The 25542-nt window shown below is 45.2% G+C and overlaps 2 protein-coding genes and 1 non-coding gene across 5 annotated transcripts; 1 reads left to right on the top strand and 2 right to left on the bottom strand.

Moving 5' to 3' along the window:
• Positions 1 to 113: 113 nt before the first annotated feature.
• On the bottom strand, positions 114 to 24791 carry NCAPD2 (non-SMC condensin I complex subunit D2). 3 transcript variants are annotated; one of them, XM_014884203.2, is made up of 31 exons: positions 23926 to 24065; positions 23759 to 23834; positions 23603 to 23661; positions 22964 to 23145; positions 22285 to 22424; positions 21863 to 21990; positions 21655 to 21778; positions 21426 to 21573; positions 20330 to 20527; positions 19698 to 19832; positions 19057 to 19141; positions 18268 to 18445; positions 17940 to 18061; positions 16804 to 17013; positions 14655 to 14829; positions 13084 to 13168; positions 12815 to 12948; positions 11688 to 11820; positions 10054 to 10138; positions 9787 to 9948; positions 9333 to 9547; positions 7539 to 7650; positions 7134 to 7257; positions 6770 to 6925; positions 6388 to 6565; positions 5266 to 5360; positions 3250 to 3330; positions 1019 to 1205; positions 660 to 786; positions 369 to 527; positions 114 to 245 (listed from the first exon to the last, which is right to left on the bottom strand). In XM_014884203.2, the coding sequence occupies exons 1-31, from the start codon at positions 24047 to 24049 to the stop codon at positions 136 to 138; spliced, it is 4227 nt and encodes a 1408-aa protein (XP_014739689.2). In that variant the 5' UTR covers positions 24050 to 24065; the 3' UTR covers positions 114 to 135. The 3 variants fall into 3 exon arrangements, with proteins under 3 accessions (XP_014739689.2, XP_088016742.1, XP_014739690.2); XM_088160616.1 differs by lacking the exons at positions 23603 to 23661; positions 23759 to 23834; positions 23926 to 24065 and adding an exon at positions 24671 to 24791; XM_014884204.2 differs by lacking the exons at positions 23759 to 23834; positions 23926 to 24065 and having other exon boundaries at positions 22285 to 22419.
• LOC148224698 (small nucleolar RNA U85) lies at positions 23220 to 23542 on the bottom strand. The gene has a single exon (XR_015802037.1). It is a non-coding gene; the product is annotated as a small nucleolar RNA U85 (small nucleolar RNA).
• Positions 24235 to 25046, top strand: MRPL51 (mitochondrial ribosomal protein L51). Its single transcript, XM_014884256.2, has 2 exons — positions 24235 to 24598; positions 24786 to 25046. Exons 1-2 carry the CDS (start codon positions 24325 to 24327, stop codon positions 24980 to 24982), a joined length of 471 nt encoding a protein of 156 aa, XP_014739742.1. The 5' UTR covers positions 24235 to 24324; the 3' UTR covers positions 24983 to 25046.
• Positions 25047 to 25542: the final 496 nt, after the last annotated feature.

Raw genomic sequence — 25542 nt, 5'->3', positions numbered from 1 at the left:
GGAGATATCAGAAGAAAGGGTTGGAATTACTTTAGCCTGGTGTTAACTTCCATTTTGTCCTCATTTAAAGCACTGTTGTATTATGGGGTAGTTCACACAAGAAAAGGCGACTGTTGCATAAAAGCAGTTTTATTTTTAGTTAAAGACAGTGGCAGATGGTTCCCTCAGTGCAGCCCGGGCTGAAGATCTGGTGATGGGAGTTGTTTTGGTGGGGGTTTCTTCCTCTCTTAATTCTGCTGATAGCTCTGAAGAGAGTAAAACGTGTCAATAATGAGCACTCCATGGCCTTGAGCAAAGAATTCTACAGGCAACCTCCACAGTGTCTGAAGCCCATGACCAAAAGGGAGCACAGGTGTGCAGTGCCTTACCATCCTCAGAGTTGTTCTCCTCGTCGCTGGAGAAGCTAATGACGGCTTTTTTGCGTGGAGGGCGCTTTTGGGCACGTTTACGATTTCGGAGGGTGCGGGATGGGGGTGTGACAAAATCGTCATCTGTGTTGGCTGGGCTCAGGGGCTGGCGGCGTGAACCTGTCAAGCAAAGGGGAGAAAAATAGAGAAAGGCAGCAAACTTCTGTCTGTAAGGGTGAGGAAAAGTCCTTAGCTGTTTCTGCTGGATTGCCAGATCAGGGGAAGGCTGGAATCTCACAACAAGGAACATACTTCTAATTGTTTTCCGCTTGGCTGACACTGGCATTGGAGTCTGACTACCATCCTGGCATGTCTCTGTTGAATCCATTCCTCGGTTATGGGAGGCAGACAGCTTCTGCTCCAGCTCTTCAGCTAGAGCCTGATGGAGATGTAAAACAGCAGTGGAGGGGAACAAAAAAAATAGAAGGTGAGGGAAAAGAAGTACTACATCCATAGAATTGCCATCAAGTTAAATAAATAAATTGATAAATTGTTAGGGGTAAGGAATAGTCTGCTTGAAATGAAAACCTGCAGGGCTTTCCAGTCACTGTATGTAAAAAGCAAAAAAAGCAAGTGCTTTTCTGGCCTGGAACCTTGTCCCACACCCTTACTTTAGTGTCAGGTTTGACGCCTGCTCTGCGGAATCGAGCCAGCACAGTTTGGAAACAATTATAGACAGCTGGATCTTGGAGCTTGTCTGCAAAGCAGTCATAGTTGTCCTGCAGCTTGTGAAGGCCCCGGTCTGAGACTGGAAGCAGAGCAAGGCAGTGGGACAGGTCCCGATATTGACGCTCAGTCCTAGGAAAGACAAATATCACCATTAGCTCCTACAAAAAGGGGTGTGTGAAGATGAGCACATCTCACCCAGAACTAGCAGCATTTCCTGCAAGTGTTTCTGCCCTGCAGAACATGAGATTCAGGTTGTTCTGTTACAGGGTGACAGGGTGCTGTCCCATACCACACATAACCACCACTGTATTCCATGACACTTAGTCCCTCTCGGAAAAACATGAACGTTCCACTGCTAAAGAACACAGTCACTTGTTTGAAAAGTGTCAAAAGTTCTTGCTGACCAGGAGGAAAAGACTCAGTGAGGCCAGGACTCCTCTTGAAGGGCCTTTTTTCAACCACCTTACAAATTCCCCTGGCTGCTCATTTTTGCATATTTGAGATGATGTCAAACAGAAGCTGTATTTGATGTTCTCTCTCCCTTTCCTGGTTAGTTACATAAAGAAGGTCATATTCATTAAGTTATAAAGTCAACAGATAATAAATGCTGTATCAGAGAAGGACTACATTCAAATTCCAGCAAAAGCTACTGGAATAAAACCAAAGGAAAAGAAAAACAAAAGCACAAACTAACATCCCTAATGTAGATCACTGTGATAGAATGGGAGGGGAAAAAGCAAGGCCAAAGCTCCTGTTTTTAATATACACAAATTGAGGGCCTCAAGTCTGTCCAGCACATGCTGTCTCAAGATGCTCTGCTCAAACCCAGATAGATGGAGAACAAAACTGCAGCATCCAGGTGTTTCCACCTTCACAGTCTGAATGACACCTGGCAATTTGGTATGTTTAGAAATCCAGAAAGGCTGAGGAGTGCAATGGTGGCTGCAAAATCTTTTCTGACAAACTCCTGTTTTAGCCTGGAATGAGAGCCTTGCTCTAGCAGTACCACTAATGTGCACCAAGCTGATCGCCTTTGTGGTACAGAAATACCAGGACATTCTACTAAAGGCGAGACACAACTTACACACAGATGGTTATTTACAAATGTGGTGTGAAGATCTCACCAGTGCTCCTGGGAGGCAACTTTGGAGAGAGGGACCACTCTCCACTCTTGCTCAGTAAACAAAATCCAAATATTTTGGGAAATATGCAACTCCCTGAGGCAGCTGAGTAGGTCACATGCCCAGGCACTGTGCACAAAGGGCCAAGATAAGCAGACAGCTTAAATCTCAAGGGCAAAGCCACAACAATGGAGAAGGAAAACCACAGGAATGGAGGAAAGCAGGGTACACCAAATCCAGTGGAAGTTAAAGTGAAGATATCTCACTGGAAGTACATGACAAGGAAGAAGATAAATTTCTATTATTGTTATTCTTGGAAGGAAACAAAAAGTGCACGCATGCATCAATGAAGTTACAGTTTGGGGAGCAGGAGAAAAGCAGCAAAAAAACCCCCAAACCCAGAAAGCAAAATCATATTCCAGATTCACAGCATGGGTCCTGCATTCTATACTCAGTATTCAGCAATGCACAAGCAAGGCATGCAAATCTTGGAGATGGAGAAGAGCAAAAGCCAAAGTTTTTGGTGGCACAAGCCCTTAGGTAAAACAATAATAATAACAACAACAATAATAAACCAAAACAGAGTCCCAGGTGTAGACTTGGTACTGAGCAGCGCATGCACACAGAACAAGGACAGGCCTATACCAGCTTGATAGTTGAGATCACCCCAGAGAGAACTGCTGGAGAGATCCCAACTTCTCAGCTGAACACACTAATTTCCTAGATGAGCTGCAGGGGAATAGCCTGTGGAGAAGGATCACAAAGGTATGTAAATTCCACATGTGGGATGTCTCCTTGCTCAGCTATAATGCAGATCTAGACTGTCACAAAATTTTTTCCTTAAAAAAAGGAAGAAAGAGAGAGCCAATCACTGCATAATAAAACCAGAAACCTTCATTTATAAGTATTCATGTATTTTCAGGAGAAGGTAGTTAAAAAAGAAGGGGGACCTAAACCAAATTATGCTGCATTTATCATGTGAAGAATCTAATGATTCTGAAAAATCCTGAGAAGCAGAAGTGCTTGGCAGGAAAATTAAGATTACAACCCACCTGGCAGTCCGGAATCTCTGACAAAGTTTCTCCACCAAGCTCTCTGTTTGTTTGTCTTTTGTAATATATGAGAACAGATGTCTGCAAGGGGAAAAAAAGGCAAAAGATTAGAGCCCACAGAGGAATACCCATTTCAGGTAGGAGGGGTGCTGAAAAAGCAGCTGTGCTGACTTCTTATCTGCTCCTTCCATTCAGTTTTAAGAGCATGCAGCACTTGCAGACAATCTCCTCACTTCACAAGTTGCACTGACTGACTAGTTTGTCTGGCAAGCAAACCTTGAGTGGAGCACTGTGGAATGCACTGTTTTTCCCCCCCTCAAAACCATCCTTGTGACTTTTTCATCACAAATTTGCTGAAAGTGTGTTGTTGCATTTGGATCACTGCAAAAGTGAGCACTACTTTGCACTAAAATGGGAACACAGAACTTAAATGCTAACCTAATCCATTTTTCCTTAGCTTCTTGAGGAATAGAGACACCTGGACTTTAGCACAGTTAAGTACTTGTGCATTTTGCACTATGTCCTCTTAGAAATCACTGAATAACTTCTATTTGTTAAGAAGGTTCTACTGCTCTCTCTTTTTTGTACCAACATTTCTTAACTTTAGCTCAGTCAGGTTGCCATTGGCCTTGATATAATTGTTCTAAAGCACTTTCTTGTTCAGTCTTTGTTATGTCTACAACCACCACTCCAAGCTGCTTTTCTAAGACACATAACAGAGACAGCATTCTCAAGAGTTCTCCCTTTAATATTAATTATTCTTACGCTACTTTGATACCTGTCCACACTGTTAAATCAATACTCCTTCTTCTCTTATCTGCCAGACACTGCCAGTTCTCTCCATGGATCTTGCTAGAAGTCAAAAGTCCATCTTACACCTGTCTTAACTCCACCAATCACACTTCAGTGCAATTGCTACACTTACTCTATGTCTGTGGTAATACCTCCAGTTTGATATTAATGAAAAACAGTCCCAAAAATTCCAAAATTATTTGGAATTTTTCAGCATGCTGCCTCTTGTCTCCCTGTAATGGTTTGCTTCACTTCAGACATTAACTTCCACTTCTACATGTGCTGTCAGGAGCCACAAGCTATAATTCCCAGTATTGCACATTACCTTCCTTAATTAAAGCTGAAGCAAAATATCCATCTACTTTCGTCACCATAAATTAATTTTAGTCTCAATTACACCCTCACTAATGTACTTTTTCTTTGTCTTGCAATTCCTATCTATCCAAAATCCCATCCCTCTTCCTAAATGCACTGGATTCTCATAGACAGAAAGACTAGTTGAAAAATCACAGGAGATTTTATTGTTCTTCTCTTCAGCAACAGCAATACTTTTGTCTAACACCCCCCTCTATAATCCATAGGGATTCAAATTACTCAGAAAAACCTTCATGTGGTTAAGTTTCAGAAATGAGAGGAAAATACCTGTACTTTACCAATAAAGACATTATTAATGCTGTCTGTGAGCAACCAATAACCTCAGATTGAAATATTCCAAGTTCTCTGTACCCCAGAGTAAGGTTTTCTTGAAAAAACTGAAACCAAACAAATTAACAAAACAAAAAACCCACATAAAACAAACCACCAGAAAGTCACCCCAGACCCAAACCTGTTACTGTCACTGCAGCTTTACTCAAACTGCTTACAAAACTCCAGTAGCCACCAAAATGACAAAGGCAGCAGTCTTTAAAACCTGTTGTGTTTTCCTAATGTTGCATATCCATGTTCCCATGTGTAAAAACAACTACTTTCCTTTTCTGGAGTGAAAGTAATTTTGAGTTAGTGGTTACTCTTTGTAGAGTCTCTCCTCACCCCTAACTGTGTGGCTTTAAAATTAATTCCCCTCAGCATGACTCCATTTCCAGTACAGACTGAAAAAGCCAGATCAAAGAGAACAACTGAAAAAGCATTTTGTACATATCAGTGTAGTTTTTCTTCCCTTGATATGGCAGTCCGTTTGCATAAACATAGTCCTGGCAATAAGAGATTTATTTAACCTCAGAATACCTCATAATAGTGTGGAAGGATTCCTCCTCTATGCCACTGTTAGCATCCGAAAGATGACTGATGATGTCTGGAAGCAGGTTATAGACAGCGTTACCCTGTGCAGAACACAAGTTTCTACATGAGATACAGAATTATAAAGGATAATTTGAGTCAAGCCAAATAAGCTGCCCACGTAAAACGACCTCCTTTCTCTCCATCCCAAATCTACTGACTGAAGGCATCAGCTTTTTGAAACAAACCGTACACAGCCAGCCAAACCTATTCAGGACTATTTGTCTGGGGGGAAAAATCCCAGCCAACCAACAAGCTAAATAATGCACCCCAGTTCTGCTCTTTGCAGACTTGGATGCAGTTTCTTTGCCTTCCAACCTTGTCACAACCGAACAAAAAGTGCTTCTTGATAAAGGAAACAGCCCTTCGGTTCATGGATCTGCTTCCTATCTTGCCTGAAAAGGTCCAATCCATATTCTCTTTCCCACTGCTTTTACATAGCTTTGTTATAAACTCTGCAGAGACAGGAAGTCGGTGCAGTCAGGTGGCCAGCTCTGCTTTAACAAAACAAACCAAGACAGAAAAGCCCCAGTGTCACTGCAGCCTCTCAGGCAGTATATCTCAAACTCTGATGGGTCCATGTAAGGCTGCACATGGAATGAACAGTGTACTGGGAGTAATGCTGCTCCTGTTCTTACTTGCTCAGGCAGAAACTGCTACAATTTAAGTATCATAGCATCCCAAAGCCAAGAACAACTCGGAAAGGTTTCAGAGAAGGGGCACTGCCTGAGCCATAAGGTCAGGGAACTCTGCTGTAAGGCCCAAAGGTGAACTACAGAAAACTGCTCCTAACCCTGGGCTGGCCATACACAAGAAAGCAAAGGGAAAAGGCAGTGGTTTGGAGCCTGCCTTCCAGTGTGAATGGATGAGGTCAAATTCAGCAACATCAGGCAGGGATGAAGCAAAACTTGTATTGCAAAATTTCTTTTAACTACCCTTATTTAGTCCACAGAGAGACAGATCAATGACTCTACACCATTAAAACACCTTCTCCAGAACTCATGTAATTGATCCAGACTCCAAGAGCCCTTTCCTGCTCTTGTGAAATAAGGTCCCTGAGCATCCACTTGCCTTGTTGGCGAGTTCACCGAAGAAGTTCTGAGCCACTCTCACGATTGCCTCCTCTGGGTCTATGAGCAGAGCTGCCATTTCACTCACTTGCCCCTTCACCTTTACCATGTCTTTGAGGATGAGGTGAGTCATCACCAGCCCAGCCGTCTGCCTCACAGTCGGGCAGGGGTCTCGCAGCCTGACAGGAACAAACAGTTACTGCAGAAAGCAGCAAGGGCGTGTCTCTGAGTTATTAGTACTCGTGACAGCCCAAAGCTCTGGTCTCCCTGCAGCAGCGTCTTCAAATTTGCTTTCTTGGGTCATTCTCACCTTCTAGAAGCCCAGTTTCACCCTGCCACAGGGCTTTCATCACGTCCTCTCCCAACAACGAGTGTAGCATTACCTGGCATAGAGATGCGATGTCCAAGGCTCCACCAGGTTGGGGAAGCGGATGGCTAGATCTCCTGCTGCAATAATGAGGTTGGATCTCACACTAGGCAGGGTGGACTTCTCCATCATCGTGAACAGCAGACGCAAGTGGGAGTCACAGAACTCAGAGCTAACGAGACAGGGTACAGGAAAGAAGGGATAGATAGCAAAATTCCGTCTCTCAGAGAGTAGAGAAAAAAACCAAACAATTAAAAAATTTTTAAAAAGCTATCTGTGAACACTCTTCTGTGCTTATTCTTTCCTTGGGAAAGGAATTGCAACATTTGCTTTAGTACTAGGAAGGCTGGGAAAAGAACTCTGGCATGGCTCAGCAGTACCTGATCATGCAGAGTTTGCCAAGAGTGAGAGCTGCGGCAGCTGACAGCGCCGAGTCACTGTAGAGTCCAGGGTTGTTGCAGATCTTGAGCACCAGTGGAACAAAGGCAGAGAACAGGTGCTTCCCTAGAGAGTGGGGATAAAGACAGTGAGTGTGAGAGCACTGTTTGTGCATTCTGCATTAATAACTATACTCCATTTATTCCAGAGCTGCTGCAAACTACAGTTACTGGTTGGCTCACTTTCACCACTGAACAACCACCTCCAGAAAGACAGAGCCAAGAAACAAACAGCCTACATGGAAACTGACACCACGGAAAACAGCCTTCCTCCTTCAGGACCTGTTACCCACTGTACCTGCTCTTTCACACAGGCAGCCAGTATTCCTCGGTGGCAGGCACACTTACCATCTAGAAGCTCTGTCTCACAAATACTGCGGATGAGCTCAGCCTCGGTGTCATCAGCTGTGGCTCCCACAAGGCCCAGCTCTTCCTCCATAGTGGTCTCGTTCCCTGTGCTCTGTGCAGAGAAGAGACTGTAAGAAAGACGTCAGGCAACAATAGCCTCGTTCTTCACAGGGTTCTCTTATCTCAAGTGTGAAGTATATGCATGTTACCAGCTGCACAACTAGAGTGTAGAACAGACGGACGCAGAGTGTAATCACCCATTTTCCCCTAAGAACTGAAGGAAGCTGTGAAGTGTAGTCCGAGATTTGCCAGTCCACGTGCTACAAAACACCAATCACAGGATCACATAGGTTGGAAGGGAGCACAGTAGGTCATCAGGTCCAGCCTTCCCACTCTAGCAGGGTCTTCTTGTCTTCCTGGAAACCTTCAACATTGCACAGGATTGTGTCCAGACGGTTCTTGAGTACCTCAAGTGAAGGAAACACTACAACCTCTCTGGGCAACCTGTTCTAGTCCTTGGTCACCCTCACAGTAAAGAAGTTCATCCTCATATTAAGGTGGAACTTTCTGTGCATCATTTTCTGCCCATTGCCTCATGTCCTAGTGGCTTGACACCAACAAGAGCAATCTGGCTCCATCCTCTTGGCATCCCTTCTTCAAATATTTACAGACAGTGATAAGGTCCCCTTTCAGTCTTGAGACTTATAAGAGGCCCAGCTCCCTCAGCCTTTACTTCTAAGGGAGATACTCCAGTCCCTTAATCATCTTTATTGCCCTCCACTGGACTGCTCCAGGAGCCATGTCTCTCTTGTAATGAGAAGCCCAGAATGTAAAGAAAGCCTAAACTACTGACACTACTAAGATAAAAACACACCTAGGAGACATCCAGCATCAGTGTGTGAGTCCTGCATAAATTAAGGGACATTCAAACACTAAAAACAAGAAACTCAAAGCAGCCTTTGAATTGCTGGTTTTGTGAGCAAGATTTTGAGAAACCTTATAGCAAATAAAAAGCAACACAAGAGAAGAAAGGAGATACAGGCATTGCAATGGGGACCAAATCTGTATACAACTGGTACTTTTTTGAAAATCTCATAATAATCTCCTCCTGTGTAGAAAATGGTAGTGACACTGATAAGCAGGTGGGTGAGGAAATGAACTACAAAGTTCTCTGTAGACTTAGAAGTATAAGCATCTAATAGAGACTGGATACCTAGATGGACACATTTTTCTTTATTCTTACCCAGGGAAGTCAGCCTCATTACACTCTGGAAAACATTCCAAGACAGACCTAACCAAACAGGAAATTTGTAGCATCTAAATCACATTAGAAAGACTACTGTTAAAACTTCATTACTACCTAACAGAGGACAGGATTCTCAAATCTTCTGGACTGGGGTTCTAGGAAGCCTTTTTCCAGAACTCAGGGCACAAATGGATGTTATTCATCACTACTGCATCAGTTGCAAAAGATTGCACTGGTAAGAAAGAAGGTGGTGAGTGAAAGGGGAATGTTTGCCTGAAGCAGGAGGATAAACATGGCCAGGACATCATCCTTTACTCCCTCCCTTCTGCCTCTTCAAAACTCAAGACGAGTGTAGGAGTTTCAGTGAATAGGATCATTCAAGGACCTCAGCTCTCCCTGTCAATCCTGGCCAGTATGTGTCTGTTTCTATTCCTGAAGCACACATTGCCCTGTACCTCATGCAACCTCAGGACTGCATTCTCCAGAAGTTTGCTATAGCTGGGACACTAGAAGAGCTGCCCATAGGAAAAAAAACCCTTGGTTCTCACCTGGGGTCTCTGCTTCTTTGTGCTGGTGCCAGTTTGTTTCTTGGTCTTCTCCTCTTTGAGGATGCGGCGTCTGCGTAGCTCTGCACTCACAGACACTTCCAAATATGCTACCTGCTGCAGTGCCACCTGTCCCACAAGGGACACCAGGTGCAAGAGCAGGAATGTGGGGAGACTGCCAGCACCATCAGAGACTCTGTGTGGAGAATCCCCTGCATCTGAAGAAGAAAAATGACTACAGTTCAGTATTGATCTAGACTACTTCCCCATTAGTTAGTGCCAAGTCTCACCGTACAACCCATCTCCACAGTCCACAGATTCCTTCATAGCACTCACACCCTCCCATGCCAATACTTCCACCAGACCCTCAGCTCTATTCTCCTGCAGTTACTCAAGGCCACCAAAAGCAGCACTGGAAACCATAGGTATAGATTTCCTTCATCAGCTTTTTCCTCACCAGCTTTCTGCTCATCAGCCTCCTGCAGCTTCTCCAGAGCTTGCTGACTGCACACATGCAGGATGTCAGCACAGATCTCCTCTGCTCCTTCTGCCAGCTGGTAGATGAGTGTTACAGCTGCCTCCATGAAGGGGATCCAGTGACTGCTTGGCTGGGCAAAGCCTGATGAGAAGAGAGAGCAATGTACCCACACATACCAATGATAACATAGGCGGTCTTGCAGCCCAACTCCCCATCTCCTCCAGGCTCCTGCCGACCTGGGCTCACCTTTACTCACAGTCTCACTCAGGCAACCAAAGAGCATGTGGTTCTGTGGCAGTCGAAAAGGGGCACTTTTCTTCTCCAGTGCTGGCTGCAGAGACAACAGGTGAGTTACTCCCATGGGAGCAGCACGTGAGATGCCCCCATGCCCTTCCCAGTACTTAACCTTTCTGTGTGCAATGTTAATCAAACCCATGCCAGGGACATCCAGTACTGCTCTGCAACTAAACTTGCAGCAGGGATATTATTGTCACTTGTGACAGCATGGTGACTACACTGGGTGGATTTAAATCTTGGCCAAATGATGATCCCAGGCCAACCCAGACAGTTCCACCATCTCACCTTAAATCAAAATAACTCTTTTGAAATGCCAAAAGGATTCATTTAAAATCTGGTACTATTTACTCACTCTCTGCAATGAATGAAGAGGGAAACCTCTGGAGCATCTTAAGAGTCATCAACAGTAAGTCAACTTTCCTTGGGATACTCCAGAATCATATGGGTTTGTTTAAAAGCAAAATACCATCAGTGGAAAAAACATAGGATAGGTCTGGATCCAAGACCACCTCACACTTAGATTGTTGCATATATTCGGTATCTCAGTCACACCACCTTTTAGGTTGGGAGTAAGATAACACAGAGAACTACTAAACAAAGTATGACAATACCTGAGGTGTCCCAGCACACCTGTGTCTGCCTGATGAATATACACTTGAACAAAACAGAATTTACTTGAGGATTTGTCAGCTTTCAGTAGCCTGAAACAAAAACTCCTCATTGATCACAATCTTGTCCTCTGTACTGAATTTCTGGTTGGCAGGATGGATGGGGGGAGAAAGGCTACTGCCAGTCAGTCAGTCAGTTAAATATTTTCAGTTCAGTTCGTTTTCACATACGAGCTGAACTGCAGACTTAAGTCAACCAAAATATGAATTATAGCCATCTTTAGAACATTTAAGAATGTTGTGATACACGTTAATTCATGAAGTTTGTGCAGCAACATCCTCAGTGGGGATGATACCACAGAATGATGCTGCTTTGTGAAGGACTGCTTTTGTGATAGAACTCCTGAACCAAAATGCCCCAAATGACTGAGTCAAAAAAACAGCTTTTTTGCCAAGTGCATAAAAAAAAAAAAAAAAAAAAAAAAAAAGTATAAATTGTTTCCCAGGGAAAGAAGCCATCAACCATCATGTTGTTCTAAGTACAACATGGACAGGTTTGAAAAACTTTCATGTTTTATATTATGTTGTACAGCTGACAACTCCTGAATATCAATTAATAGGGAGGGCAAAAGAATCACACCACCAGAAAATATCAGTAGAGGAAAGGGCTTCATGGTTGAGAAAACACAAATCAGTTTAAAATTGGGAATCTGAAGAAGAGAATTGAAAGGAAAACATATTTTCTTGTGCACTGAACTCTTTACTAATTGAATTCAGTCTGTTGCCTAATGAAAATTCTTTTATTACATGTTCACTGATGTGTGGTAACCTTTCCAGACAGTGCTGCTGGATGGTCTCAACCTACTTAATTTCAAAATCTGTAAAAAATTAGTTAGCTCTCTCTCTTCTTCCATACAAACAATTTTCCCCCTTCTTTGTTTCTGGATGACCTCAAGAACAAACCCAGAGCCTTACCTTGGGGTTACTGGCAAGCTTGGAAATAACATTGCATACTTCTTGAGGTAGCCTATAGTCTTCGCATGCCTTCTCAGACAGCCCCATTGTCACCAAAATATCCAGGTTGCTGCCTATGATCTCTGGCTTACCTCTGTGGAATGGAAGGGATGGGGATATCATGAAGTACTGCTGAAAGTTTACAGAAGTATGGATAATCAAGAGAAATGCTCCTCGTGCCTTGAGGAAGTGGTTTGAATAAGAGGGGAAAAAATAAAACCCATCCAAATGACACAAGATATAGCTAGAGGAGCAGTAATAAGTATTCCACAGAAGCCAGTGTAATCCACTCTGCACTAGGAGATGAGTTTCTCCAAAGTGATCAACAGTGGGCACAGCCTCTTTGTAAAGAAAGAAGATTCTTAACTCTTCTTTCCTATCAGAAAGGACCAAAACTTACAGGGGTAAGAAAAACAAAAATGTTGGAGAGTAGGAAAGAGTCCAGGAGCTCAGGACTTGTGACATACACTATTCCTTCCCCTACTGTGGGACACAAACCAAATCAAACCAACATTATCCAAAAAAAGCCAATCCCAAATCCATACTCACTCATTCCCCTTTCTGCCTGTGAAAGAACTTTAGGATCATCATTATGCAGGTCTGTTTCTGACTAATGAAGGACTAAAGCAAGAACAGCAAGAAGAGCAGATGAGTTGAATGCCAAAGGGTTACTGGGCTGGGAAACTGAGGAAATGAAAACTTTTTAACACAGATACGGTTTTTTTGCCCCCAGAAACTGAAACAGATTCATTTTTCTTCATGCTAAAGCCTCCAGACATCTCTACTCAGCAGCTTCTCACTGTTCTTATCCAAACACAGACAAGGCTGCAGAGTTGTGACACTGTAAACTCAGGGAAGAGATGGGCATTCACACAAGGAAAATAATCTCATCATAATCATTCAGAGGCCTTGCTGGTGGGATCCAGCACAACTATGTTCAGTTCCAGGCTTCATTACCCCATGATAGGGTTACTATTTTTGAAGCTAGAGCCAAAGAGTCAGCTGATGCAGAACCCACAGTTCTTCCATTAAAATCGACTCCCTGTACATCCTTCCACTCACAGGCTCTGACCTGGCCCCAGGCTCACCGTGCCATCATCCCCAGCAGCATCACAGCAGCGCGGCGTTCGAGCGATGAGCATGGAGATTTTTCCGTGAATCGCTCCCAAAGCAGCTGGGTCACAGCAGGCTTTATTTCATCTTTCTGCACAAACTCCGAGATCTGCAAAAGGAATGCAGCTAAAAAATTAGAGAGAGGCAAAGGAGAATGAACTTCGAAGTAAAGATGTAATCTGCAATGACTACAATTTTAATAAAACAGATACACAATCCAGACCCAGGCAAGACAAATACTCACTATTTCCTCTAAGCACTCTATTGTTCCCAGTGACGCATCCACCATGATGAGAGAGAGAGAATGCACCAGGGCCTGTGCCTTGGCCCTTTGAAATGGGAAAGATAACAATAAAAAATTAAAAGGTAAGGAAAAAGCAACTGTCACAATTACTGCCCTACTGAAAGAGCTGAAAACATCTGTTGAATAACAGAGATGATCCACAGGATCAGGAAAACTCCCACAACAAGCTCGAGTTCTCAAAGTCACCCAACTCAAGTGCCAGTTACCATGATGTGGGCTTTAAAGTCCATTGCCTTGTGCACTGGTGTTCAAAGATCCAGTCAGAGGCACTAAGCAGCCACTTCCAAGTTTATTCTCAACCATAAGTCAAAGTTTCCCTAGAAACTGAAAATCTATGAACAAATGAGGACAGAGCACAAACTGTAGAAGTGCTGTCTCCAGGCAATATTATCAGGAAGGAATAAGAATCAGCAGGTGCTCTTTATTGCCCTGATGGTACAAATGAGGGTGAGTTATGGTGCATCTCACCAGGGATCACACTTATCTTATTTCACAAGTATCTAACAGGATTTACAAATGGGTAAACACTAAAAAAGGGAAGCGCCACAGCAGAGAGGAGATACAGCTCTTCTCTAGTATGGAAGAAGCAAACTTGCAAGTGGTAGCCAGCTCCCACCACCAAATCCTCAAGAAGGATAAGCAACAAAGACCCTTTAACATCCTCCCATCTAAAACATGTAGAAATTGTTAGAAAAAGATTTAAGATTGGTCTGACTGAAACACAAGCAGAAACACATGTGAAAGCACCCAAATAAGAACTAACCTTGTATAGTGTGAAGGATAAAGAAACGGGGAATGTGTTGTGTATATCAGAAGCAGAATGCCTACACACGAACAAGGCCACAGAATGTATGACTTGTCAGCAAAAAAACCTGAGCTTTAGTAACAGAAATATAGTTTTAACTTCAGACACACTGTTCCTCTTATTATCCCAGTAGGATATCCCAACTACAGTTATAAAAAACTCAAAATGGGACATCTGACATTGGCTAACAACTTTGGCCACAGAGAGTGAAGTATGAAAGACTCTTGGACATGGGATGACTTCATGTAAAAGTTGACTTAACGTGCTGAAATTCATTGTTGCCAGTCAAGAATCCTGCTGGCAAGAGAAACATTCATAATTAACACTTCTGTTCCCTATCAGATAGGGACTCTGCCCAGACTATTTAGGCAATGCTTTGTATGAAAGTGAAATTTATGAGCACAATATATATTAGTGCCTGACAACAGTTTAACTTCAAGTAATTCTCAGCATCTGCTTCGCAAGGTCTCACAGAGTTTTGCTGTGTGAATTTCCTACACGTGAGCTCTATGACAGACCAAGAAGAGAAGCTCAGCAGTAGTTCCTGCAGGAAGACTAAGCTACCCACATAATAACCTTACGTTTCAGCTCAGCATGAAGCATGGCAACTCTCAGTTCTCTCCCTGCCCACAGCCCATTCCCAACAGCAGAAAGGGGATGGGGGGTGAGAAAGGAAAAAAAAAAATCTGATTAGGAAGATCGATACCTCTCTGAATCCTCGCTGGGGCTCAGATAGAGCTGTCTGTAGGCATTCAGCACGGCCTCCTTAATTCCAGGCTCCTTTGACCATATGAGGGGCAGCATCCTGCGGACTCCAAGCAGTGCCTGGGGCACGCCAAACTGTGAGACTGTCACGAAGAACTCAATGGCTTCCTGCACCACTGCAGAGAAAACAGTTGTGATAGTGCAATTCTTCCCCAGGTCCCATTAGAGAGGCCATTAAGACAAATTCATAGGAGTATTCATGTCCCACAGCAATCTCTACAAGCATCTAGAGATCATTGCTACTGTCTGCAGAGGGCTTGAGTCAGAATGGGATCCCTAGTCAAAGATGTAGATGTCCCAGAAAAGAAACACAAATTAACAATATTACAGCTAAATCAAATGTGATACAGTTAGGGAAAGAGCACAGGGACTATATTTGAGAAAGAACAAACTTCTCTTCTGGGAAACTATAACTTTGGGAAAAAACATTTCGTAGTCACAGCAGACAGCTGAATATAAGCCCCAGTGCAATGATATAACCAGAGGAACTAAGCTATTTGATGTACAAATGGGGTAAGGAATACTGTGTTTGGTTTCAGCTTGACTACTCCTGAAATAGACTGCCCAGTCTTCTCCTAAGACCAAAAAAAAAAAAAAAAACAAAAAACCCAAACCATTAAGTTAGACAGGATCACAAAACATCAACAGCAATGATGAGAGGAGTTGTACAGCTAAATAGTTTGATCTCTGGTTAAGTAAGACTTTTTACCAGTACAAATCCTTACAAATCACAATTAAGAACATCTAACAGGTGAGCTGATGTTCTTTCCCTGCCCTCAGTCACACCACAATGCATAAATTTGCAACAGAAAAAAATTTTAAATCTTCAAATATTAAATCTTTCATTAAAAAAGGCTAAATTTGAGCACACACATCTCTTAGCACCAGCTAAGGTGCTATCCCTTACTCAGCAGCATACTCTCTCCAAATGTCTCAAAACACCTTCGCTGTTCAGACACTGAATTTGCCTTCCTTATACTACAGCACAGGACAATAGGGAGATGAAATGTTATTAAAATTTGTGCATCCATTAAAAAACACCCCCACAATCAAACCCCAGGTGTTTAGTACTAGGTAGGGCAATTTCTCGGCCCTGAGCTTCAAAGGTTCAGTGTAACGACACTGAACCCAGGAGTTCATTTTCATGTGTGTGCAAATAGCTAATGACACCAAACCTTGCTGGGGAAGCCCACGTGCTTATAGTAATTAACATGAACCCTCAACATAGATGAAGCCTCAGAAGTGTTTGCATGAAATCTGGGGCACTGTAGTGCCCACACTCATCCATACCCCAGATTTGTGCAAGTGGATGTGTGGAGAGGATGGGAGAGGGAGTTGTGCCCCTCATCCCTTGGAAATGCCAATTTCTGATAAACACTACAAAAAAGTCTAAGTGATTGCATTAGTTCTAATATTAAATATGAACAGCTGAATTAACTCAAAGGCCTTCTGATCACACCTTTCTCTACAGCACTGAAAAGGACCAGGCCACAGAACCTGTTGATCAGGCTCATGTTTAACCAGAGAATAGTTTGATGGAAGACGAGTTAGATGAGACCAGCTACTTAGCTCCCCTCTTGTGGCCAGCCTAACAGCTGAAGCTGTGTCAGGGCACTGAGCACATAACCAAACCCAGCTTTACTGGCCAGGCTTACTTTGGGAGAACCTCATCTGAGATGATGAACATCCATCCCTCCCCACAGGAGGCAGGGTAGCTTCCACAAGTGAACCCACTTCGGTCACCTGGCTGGTTTTTGTAATTTTAAAAAGTTCAAATACATTTTATTTCATATGTTTTTAAAAATAACTTTTAAACATATTTTAAAAGAACTTTTTCCACCTTGGTATTTAAAAAATGGATTCCTAGAAAGCCTGTTCATGCCCTATTCAACCCCTTCTTGACACTCATTTAGATGGTGCTTGCTTTTCCAATACCTTGGAAGTGTCTCTGACATCTGCTCAATAAAGAGCAGCTCCTTCAATCTTTCCTCCTTCTCCTGGAGCTCTACCACTCCAACATCTTTTCTCAAACAAGGAAAGATCTAGAAATGCTGAATGGGAAAAAAGGGCCCCATGGTTATTTCACATACCTGAGACAGAGTTTTCATACATCATCTTGCTGATCAGGTTCAGAGCTTCTGTGATTTTCACTGAGAAGTTGTAAGCATCTTGCAGGTACTGCACCAACATCTCCTGTTTGACCAGCTCTGTTTGAGGCTGCTCTTCCTGCACAACTTCTTCAATCTCATCACTGCTGTTGTCATGCGGAAGATCTTCACTGTTCTCACCTGGGCATGAACCTACACAGCACACTTTTTTGTGAGCAGTACTGAAGATACAAGAGAAACAGGCACGGTTCAGGGCATTTTAACCCTCCTCTCCCCATTCCACAGTGACACCTTCCAAGAGCCAGGATACAAAAATCCAAATTCTGCCATCAGACCTAGCTACAAAATCTCAGCGTACTGTGGAGCAAGTGCGATGCTCCAGAGACATGCCAGCTTGGTATAAAGGCATGGTCCATTTGCGGTAAACTCCATTAAAATGCTGATGGGGTTAATCTGAATTTAATAATTCCCCAAAGATAGATGAGACCCCTAAAAAGGAACCAGGGAGAAGGCAAACACTATTACTCCCTAGCAAAATTTGTGCAAGTGTGGAGAGTTCACAAAGTTAAGATTTTTAGACAATAGACTTTCAACAGAAATATGCTCAATGTGACTGGCTAAGCATCCTTATGCTGAAACAAACACCAAACAAAGTATGTGAAGTCTTGAAAATACACCCAGAGGCTCAAGCCCCAGATAACCAAGACTTTGCTTGAACCAGATACTTGGTCAAGGCTGCTAAGGGTAAGCATTATGTGCCACTCCTGTTCAGGAAGCAGAACTCCTGACAAATTCAGACAGGGCAGAAGGATGGGAGTGGCGACACTGGCTCAGATATCCCCTCAGATATTACGTGAGTTAAAGCACCAGAAATGCACTTTTACTGGGACCATGGAACTGTTACAACCAGAAGTTAAGATAAATATGATCCAGCTAAAATGCCAAGGTACTAGATGAATAAACAATGCAGAGATGCTGCAGCTCTTGACACTCTGCAGTGTCAAGTACACACAGACTGAGCTCCACAGGTCAAAACGGGGGATGGAGCATTCCAGAGGGTTTTTGTCTGGCTCTGGCATTATCTTGAACTTAGGGAACAGACAGAGGGATACAGTTACCTGTGTAAAGTCTCTTCAGAATATCCAGGATTGTTGCCTCCTCGTTTTCCTCCCCAGGGCAAATGAAAGGTTCCTTTCCCTGGAAGCGACACAGGGCCTTCTGTGTAAGGCGGGCTGCGCTCCTGGATAATGACATTGCCCAAGAGAGTATCAGCAACACGTCAGAGCAGAGCATAAGGGAAAACATCCAACTTTGCCCTGAACACCTGAGAAAGCAGCTCCTACCAGCATCTTGTGCTGGATGCCCATGTCAATCCCTTCCTACAGAGTAATGTTAATGGAAATCACCGCTTGGGATAAACACTCTCAAACTACCAAGCCTTCTTACTTGTAATTGAGCTTCTTCAACAGCCCAGTGATTTGCTCCACTGTTTTCTCCACTGTTTCTTCAACTTCCAGCACCTCCTCTTCCCCTTCCTGCAGTGGCTGAAAGAGCTGCTCTGTGGCAGCCCTAACTTCTGGCAGCATTGCTTCCCACTCTTCCTCTGGGGCGACCACTGAAGTTACTTAAAAATCAGAGGGAACGAACAACACAGACTCAGCTGACACCTTTAATGGGAAGGAAAAGCTCATCTGGAACTTCGGAATTCTACTTCCCTTATCCCCTCCCCAGGTAGGCACTATTCCCATTGCTGATCCCACCCAGACTGCAGTGAGAATAAGACAAGGACTCTGACTAAAAGAAAAATAAACCACTGAAGGTAGAAAAAGAAAGACAGGTAAGAGAACCATAATTTCTTTAGCCTTGGACTTTGATGCTGCCGACAAATCAAGTTTAAATAATATCTGACCAAAATCATGACTCAAGCAGTCCTTGAATGGTAAAGAAGAGAAACCTGAGAGGGTATTCATAGACATTTTCAGTTCTTACCCTGAAAATAGAATATATAGCTATAAGGACTGTTGATTTAGACGTGGATATTAATATGATCCTTTTATAACACCACCATAAGGAAAACTGTTGTGAGTTTAATCCCAGTTGTCTGGTCTCACAGTCTCATACAGGTAAGATCTAAGACAAAAGCTGTCATAACCTGTGAGCAAATTTAATACAAGGAAAAATAAATTCTGGATTGTTCGAGAAAGTGGAAAGAAGAAAAAGAAGAAAGGAAATTACCTGCTGTGGGTCTGCTACGATCCCTCATTTCTTTCAGTTTCTGCACTTCTTTCTTCAGTGGCTCATCCAAATCAGCACAGCTTAGCTGAAGGTGTCAGGAAGAGAAAAAGAAATATGTTAGTTATCCTCCTTTTCCTGAAATGCCAGAATTCTCCTCTCTTCCACTCCCTGCTTTAGTTGTCAATCCCTATACATAAACCCTGTTTTGGGAAACTGGAAGAGTAGACTCTGGCCCTGATCCTAGAATGAGAACTGCTCTAAGTTGTCAGTCTAAGGCTCAGAAACTCAGGAGAAGGTGCAGCTAAGCAGAAAGAGCTGCAGATCCATGAAGAATATTCTAAAAAACTAATGTTGATCCTAAGGAAAGAAACGTCACAGTGGGCTCAAAACTGCTGCAGATTTTTACCTCAATCACATCCCTCCTGGCCTTCAGCATAGCTATGAATTTCACCAAGAGAGGGATTAACCCAAGAACTCAAAATCTGAATTTGGGAAGACCAGAAAGCTGCCACCTGCAGAGTCAAAGGCTACATTGTTCCTCGCACAAGACACAGAAACACTACTGCCCTGGCTATAGCACACTGCAGATATTTAGCCTGCCAACAGACATCTAACATATCCACCATATTAATCGCAATTACCTTGCTGGAGAAGGGATTGTTGGACAAAAATGCAGCCAGAAGCTGGATGGCATTTTTAACCACTATGACAGATTTGTCTTGGAGCCGCCCAACAGCCAGCGACACCACAGACTGAAACTGAGTCAAAGGCAGGGCCTAGAACACAAGAGCACAGATAAAGTTATCAAGAAGGCTCAGAGACTTGGAAAGCGTTTACTGCAGACATATTCATATACTAAAAAGCACAGATTATAGATTTATGGAAAAGGTCTAGGGCCCAAAAGACCTATGGTATATTTTGGTCCAGCCTCCACTGAAAACAAGGATTTAGGCTATCCGGGATCCTGCTGAGTTGAGCTTTAGTGTATCTGGTAATCGTGATGTTCTCCCATACCAGTGTGTGAAGGGAGGCTGTATGGTATGTTCTTTCTTCTAGTTTGTCCTGGTAACAAATAGCAGAACTTAATTTCCACCCCGCAGTTCCCCCACCCCTGGGATCTTTGGTCTCTTGGAAGAAACTGCAGACATCACAGTACACAGGGACAGCACCTTCCTTTGTTAAAACTTCAGTCTCTGCAAACAAAAAGGAGGGTGGCAGAAATTCCCTCAGAACACACAAGATGGGAAAAGGTGACTGAGGCAACACCACTTGCCTTGCACTGAACGATGTGAGTGAAGAGCTGCAGCACACGGCTGCGAACAAAGCTATGGACGTCACACACATGGGCCTGCAGTATATCCAGGAACTTGTCCCGAGTACCACGGGCAGCTTCCTCCAGCTGGTCACCATTCAGCACCTGCACCAGCACTTCTGCCATAGCTGCCAGAACGGCATTTCGCATCATGTAATTCTGCCAAGACAGGAGTTGTTGAATTAGGTACAAAAAGACATGATTTGATATGCCCAGAGTTTGGGCCGTCCAAATCCCAGGCTCCAGCCCTAAGTGAATTTTTTCAGTATGGATATTGTATTGAGCTTGGGTGAACATAGCTATGTCTGCAGGACAGAGTAACCTCTGCTATGAAGACAGGTTGAGAGCTGGTCTTGTTTCAGCCTGCAGAAGAGAAAGCTCTGGGGAGGCACCTTCCAGTACCCAAAGGGGGTTGTGAGAGAGCTGGAGAGGGACTTTTAACCAGGGCATTCAGTGATAGGGCAAGAGAGAATGGCCTCAAAGTGAAGGTAGGTTTAGATTAGATATTAGGAATAAATTATTTACTGAGAGTGTGGTGAGACACTTGAACAGATTACCCAGAGAAGCTGTGGATGCCCCATCCCTAGAACTGTTCAAGAACAGGTTGGATGGGGCTTTGAGCAATCTAGTCTAGTGGAGGGTGTCCCTAGCCATGGCAGAGGTGTTAAGATCCCTTCCAATCCAAACCCTGCTATCCAGGTAGGTTCATAGAAGCCAGGAACTGACATACGAAACACTTATAACAGGTAAAGAGAAGGTAACACAGTGACAAATTCATTAAGTGCTGAAGAACAAGGGACAGCAACAGGGACCTAAGACAAGTAGGCAGTCTCCTGTTCTCTGACATCTGATAGTGACAACCAGGCAGTGACACCCAGACAGATGTCATGGTTTCTGTTCCCTTTGCATCCTTTAGGTAAGGGCAGAACTTATTCCAATAGAGCAGGTTTTGGATACTTGAGCTTTGTGAAAGAGGTTCTGTTTCCAGACAAAAAAACTGGATAGCAGCATCTCTACCATCTGACTTTTCTGGACAGGTAACTTTGCAGCAACATACCTCCCCATCCAAGTGAGGCAGGAGAACACTCATGTTGGAGAGCACCAGCGCTGGAATCTGTTCAGCCAGTTCACTTATAAAAGTAGCATAACCCCTGACTCCAGACGCCTCACGAGCCAAATCCTGGAGACATTTCTGTCCAATTTCCCTTTACAGAAAGATGAAACAAGGAACGGGGTGCATTAAGTTGCTAGGGATAGAAGGACGAGCCTCCAGGTATTTCTCTCACCTTAGCAGTTCACCCACTAGGCTTTTCAGACCATACTCTTTAGCCCAGAGGCTCACGGCCCGTGAAAACACTGGGGCTATGTGTTCGAAGTGCTGCAGCATCTGTGTGATCTTCAGAGTGGCACCTTTCACACGTGAGAAGGAAGAAAGAGGTCAGGGAAAGTAACTGGGAATGGCTTCAGGAAGAAGGTAGAAGAGCAGGAACTCACTGAACATGTGGTCACAGTGAACCAGAGCTACAGCAAGCAGATGTGTCACAGCCTCCCGCGTGACCCGGTACCTCTGAAGGCCGATACTTGGATTCTCCAGGATACGGTAGCAGCTTCCCGTCATTAAGCTAAACCCAGAGAAGACAGACAGCAAACCTCACTATCAAAACTCGCATAAACTTCTGTTTGAGAGATTCTCCAGCATCCCCTAAAAATCAGCAAACATCTGAATTTTTTGTGGCCTACTTGAGAAGATGACATGATTCCTATATAGATGTCTTTTGCCTCGAGCTGTTTCTTCAGTTTCCCAATGATCTGCACGCTACAGAGGGCTGTAATACCATCTCATTGGTAGATCTATCATTTAACCTTTTATCCCTCAGAACCATTCATTCCACAAATATACCTGCTCCAATTCATACCTGACAAACTCTTCTTCCACTGCTAAACCGCCCCAAAGCTGACGGAGATCCAGCTGCAGCAGCTGTGTAAGCAGATGTAAAAGTGGCTCCCTCTCCTCTTCCCACAAGGATCCAGAAGTTTTGGCATGGTTCTTCCTGTTCTAGAAAGGAGATTAAACAGTGAGATACATCAGCAGCTTCACAACGGACAAAACCCCATTCCTACCCTGCTTCCTTCAAAATATAAGAAGTTTGTTAAACTCTACAGCATTAAGACACAGTGAGATGTGTAAGATCACAGGGGGAGGGGTTTTCCCCCAATTCTTCTCTCTCAGCTCAGGCCAGCACCAGTGCCTCGTGTGGTTTAAGGATTATACCTGCATCCACTGCCACCATCTCTACTCACAGGACAGAAATCCTGATAAAATACTGGCACACTAAGTTCCAGCCAGAAACTGAAGAATGAAATAGAAAGGCCTGGGCATCCAAGTCCCTGCTGATGTTTAGATATATGACTGTCCCTTTGGCTGTTTTCCAGGCACAGTTTCACAGAAGCACCAGTGCTCCACATTATGCACTGCTCTTGCAGGCATCATGTTCATATAAACTCTGGTATAAAATATGACAGATACTACAGAGTTCAACAAGCTTAAAATTTTATTTTGACTTCTATCATCTTTCCTCCAGTACCCTCACCTACCTTCCTACCAGGATCTGCCTCCAAACAACTGTTCTTGCAGGTTTCCATTTCAAAGGCATCCATTAGGCCAGTCAGCAAATAGCAATTCATCTTAAGAGCATTGAGGTGAGCAGCTCGGTCTGCATGGCTCAGCCCAGAGTCCCTCAAGATGGAAGGAAGTTCATTGGAATGATGGGACATCACTGAGGAGAAGCAAAAAATCATGAGCACTCCTTGCCAGGTCCCTCAGCCATCCTTTGTCTGGGAGGCTTACAGCAGCCATCAGATTACCAAAGATGTGTGCTCACATCTCACCAGCTGTAACATGGGCTGCCCCCTGCAACCCAGACCTTGGGCGTGCTGTCTTGTCCTATCCCCACAGCCCTCCCTCAGCTCAGAGAAACACTCGCTCTGAGCTGATACATCCCACAGATATATTTTCCAGGGACGCGAGCAAGAGGATTTTCTGTCGGTCTGCCCTTACAGCGAACATGCACAGCTCAGCATCGTCCACCAAGATTACAGACCCGTATGACAGGAGTGGGCTGAGGGTGCAGCCCAGCTGGCCGAGTCACATTAGCCTTTATATCATCATTGAGCTGCCAAGGCAAAACAACCTCTCCATTAGTCCAGCGTCGGCCGGAAACAGCGAGTACCCACCGTGCACCATCAGCTCCAAGGCGTCCTCCTTTACAGCCACACCCACGGTTCGGAAGTGGCTGCGGGACAAACACAGGGCGTAAGGGCGGCGAGCAAAGAGCGCCTGGCAGAGGGGCGAGCGCCCGCCCCTCCGTCCCGTCCCTGCCCCGTACTCACTGCAGCACGCTGTACACGCAGTCGAAGTGCTGCAGCACGGCCAGCGCGCCCCGCGCACGGACGGCGGCCCGGAAAGCTGCGGCAAAACACGGAGAGAGGCAGAGGGATGGCCGTGAGGCGGCGGCAGGACCGAGCCCAACCGGGAAGGGGGTGTGGGGACACCTTACCTGCGAGTGCGGGTGGCAGCTCGCGAGCGGGCAGCACCTCCTTCACCATGTAGCGCCCGGGGCCGCCATCTCGCAGCAGATCGGCGGGAGCAAGAGGCAGATGGAACTCCGGGGCCGCCGCCATGGCTGCCACAGCCCCGTACGGCCCCGGGCGCTCGAAACTGCGCGCGCGGACCGCGCTCGCCCCGCCCCTTCCTGCCACGGGCCTATCAGCGCCCGGCGGCTGCCGACCCCTCGCCCAATCGCCGAGTCCCCTGCCTCCCGACCGTTGGCTCTACGTCACCCGCGCGCCCCTGCGCTCCCCGGCGGAAGGGGCGGCCCGGCGGCAGCGCCGCTCTTCCCTTCCCGTCTCGTCCCGTCCCGGCCCGGCCCTTCCCCGGGGCACTGGGGGTCATCTCCATGGCGGCGGCGGCGGCAACGCTGCTGCTGCGAGCGGCGGGCCGGGCCCTGCTGAGCCGTGCCGCTCCCCTGCCCCGCGCCGAGCGGAGCATTAGCGACTGCGGAGGGGCACGCTGGGCGCCCGCGCGGCCCGGCCTCCCCGTGCCTCTGTCCTCGCCCCTGGCAGGGCTCTCCCGGCCCATTCGCATTAAAGAGCCTCCCAAGCGCAAGCCGGTAGATCGGTGGACGAAGAAGCGGGCCTTGTTCGGGGTGTATGATAACGTGGGGATCCTGGGTAAGACACACCCCGCCCGCACCTCCCCAGCGCCATGGCCCCGGGGTATGAGGGGAGGGAGGCTGGACTCACCTGCGGGTTGGAGCCTCTGCCAGCAGCGACAGGGCGGGGAGGATTTGGGCCGGCCACCCTGGGAATAGCCTTCTCCAGTGCCTGGCTTCATCTTTCTCTGCTCTGCTATTCTCAGGTGGCTTCCAGATCCACCCGAAGAATCTCATCATGGGGCCCACTTGGCTGCGAGGCTGGCGGGGGAACGAGCTGCAGAGGTGCATCCGCAAGAAGCAGATGGTGGGCGATCGGATGTTTGTAGAGGACTATCACAAACTCAACAAGAGGATCCGGTACTTGTACAAGCGCTTCAATCGCACCGGAAAGCACCGCTAAGGCTTCAGCGTGTGGAGTGTACTTTTGTGGCATTGCACTCAGAATAAAGCCAGCTTTCACACAACTGAGTTCCTAGTGCTTTCTACAACCATTGCTGCATATTTCTACCCTGATCCCAAGATCCTACTGCTGCTCCAGGCCTGAGCTCCTCTGTGCCCCCTCAGTCATTTCTGACATACTTCTTGCAGGCATCTGTTCCAGCCTGCATCCCTGAACTTGACCCTCTGGTCCTCTGGTTTTTTTGTCCAGGCCTCTAGCATCCTTTCAGTCTCTGAGCCCCAGGTTCATACATCTAACATGACAATTGCAGTATTCTCCAGCTTGGATTTTTCCTCATAGCCAAATTTTTCAAGTTAGTGCCATGAAGTTCTGCTAATATATCTTCCTGCTCATGGCTTTTCCCCTTGCCATCCATTCATCTCTGGTTAAGTGTGAATGATGCAAATGTTAGTTGAAACGCATCAAAACTTGTCTTAAGAATGGGATTTGTCTCGTTGCACACTCATGATGACTTGATCCCCTGCTAATGATACTAAATGACTAAATGGCCTTTTGTTTAT

Source organism: Sturnus vulgaris, chromosome 2, assembly GCF_052056855.1.
Source record: "Sturnus vulgaris isolate bStuVul1 chromosome 2, bStuVul1.hap1, whole genome shotgun sequence".
Taxonomy (NCBI): Eukaryota; Metazoa; Chordata; class Aves; order Passeriformes; family Sturnidae; genus Sturnus; species Sturnus vulgaris.
Note: the sequence above shows the minus strand (reverse complement) of the source record. Positions and strands in the feature narration are given on the sequence as shown.

What these genes read in the sequence shown, in the direction of transcription:
- NCAPD2 (XM_014884203.2), bottom strand. Translation starts at nt 24,049, where the DNA reads ATGGCGGCGGCCCCGGAGTTCCATCTGCCTCTTGCTCCCGCCGATCTG. An exon ending in CTCACATCGTTCAGTGCAAG is followed by an intron (nt 19,833 to 20,329) that starts GCAAGTGGTGTT and finishes CTTGTGTTCTAG; the next exon opens with GCCCTGCCTTTGACTCAGTT. An exon ending in CAGAGATTCCGGACTGCCAG is followed by an intron (nt 1,206 to 3,249) that starts GTGGGTTGTAAT and finishes TGTCTTTCCTAG; the next exon opens with GACTGAGCGTCAATATCGGG.
- MRPL51 (XM_014884256.2), top strand. Translation starts at nt 24,325, where the DNA reads ATGGCGGCGGCGGCGGCAACGCTGCTGCTGCGAGCGGCGGGCCGGGCC. An exon ending in TGATAACGTGGGGATCCTGG is followed by an intron (nt 24,599 to 24,785) that starts GTAAGACACACC and finishes TGCTATTCTCAG; the next exon opens with GTGGCTTCCAGATCCACCCG.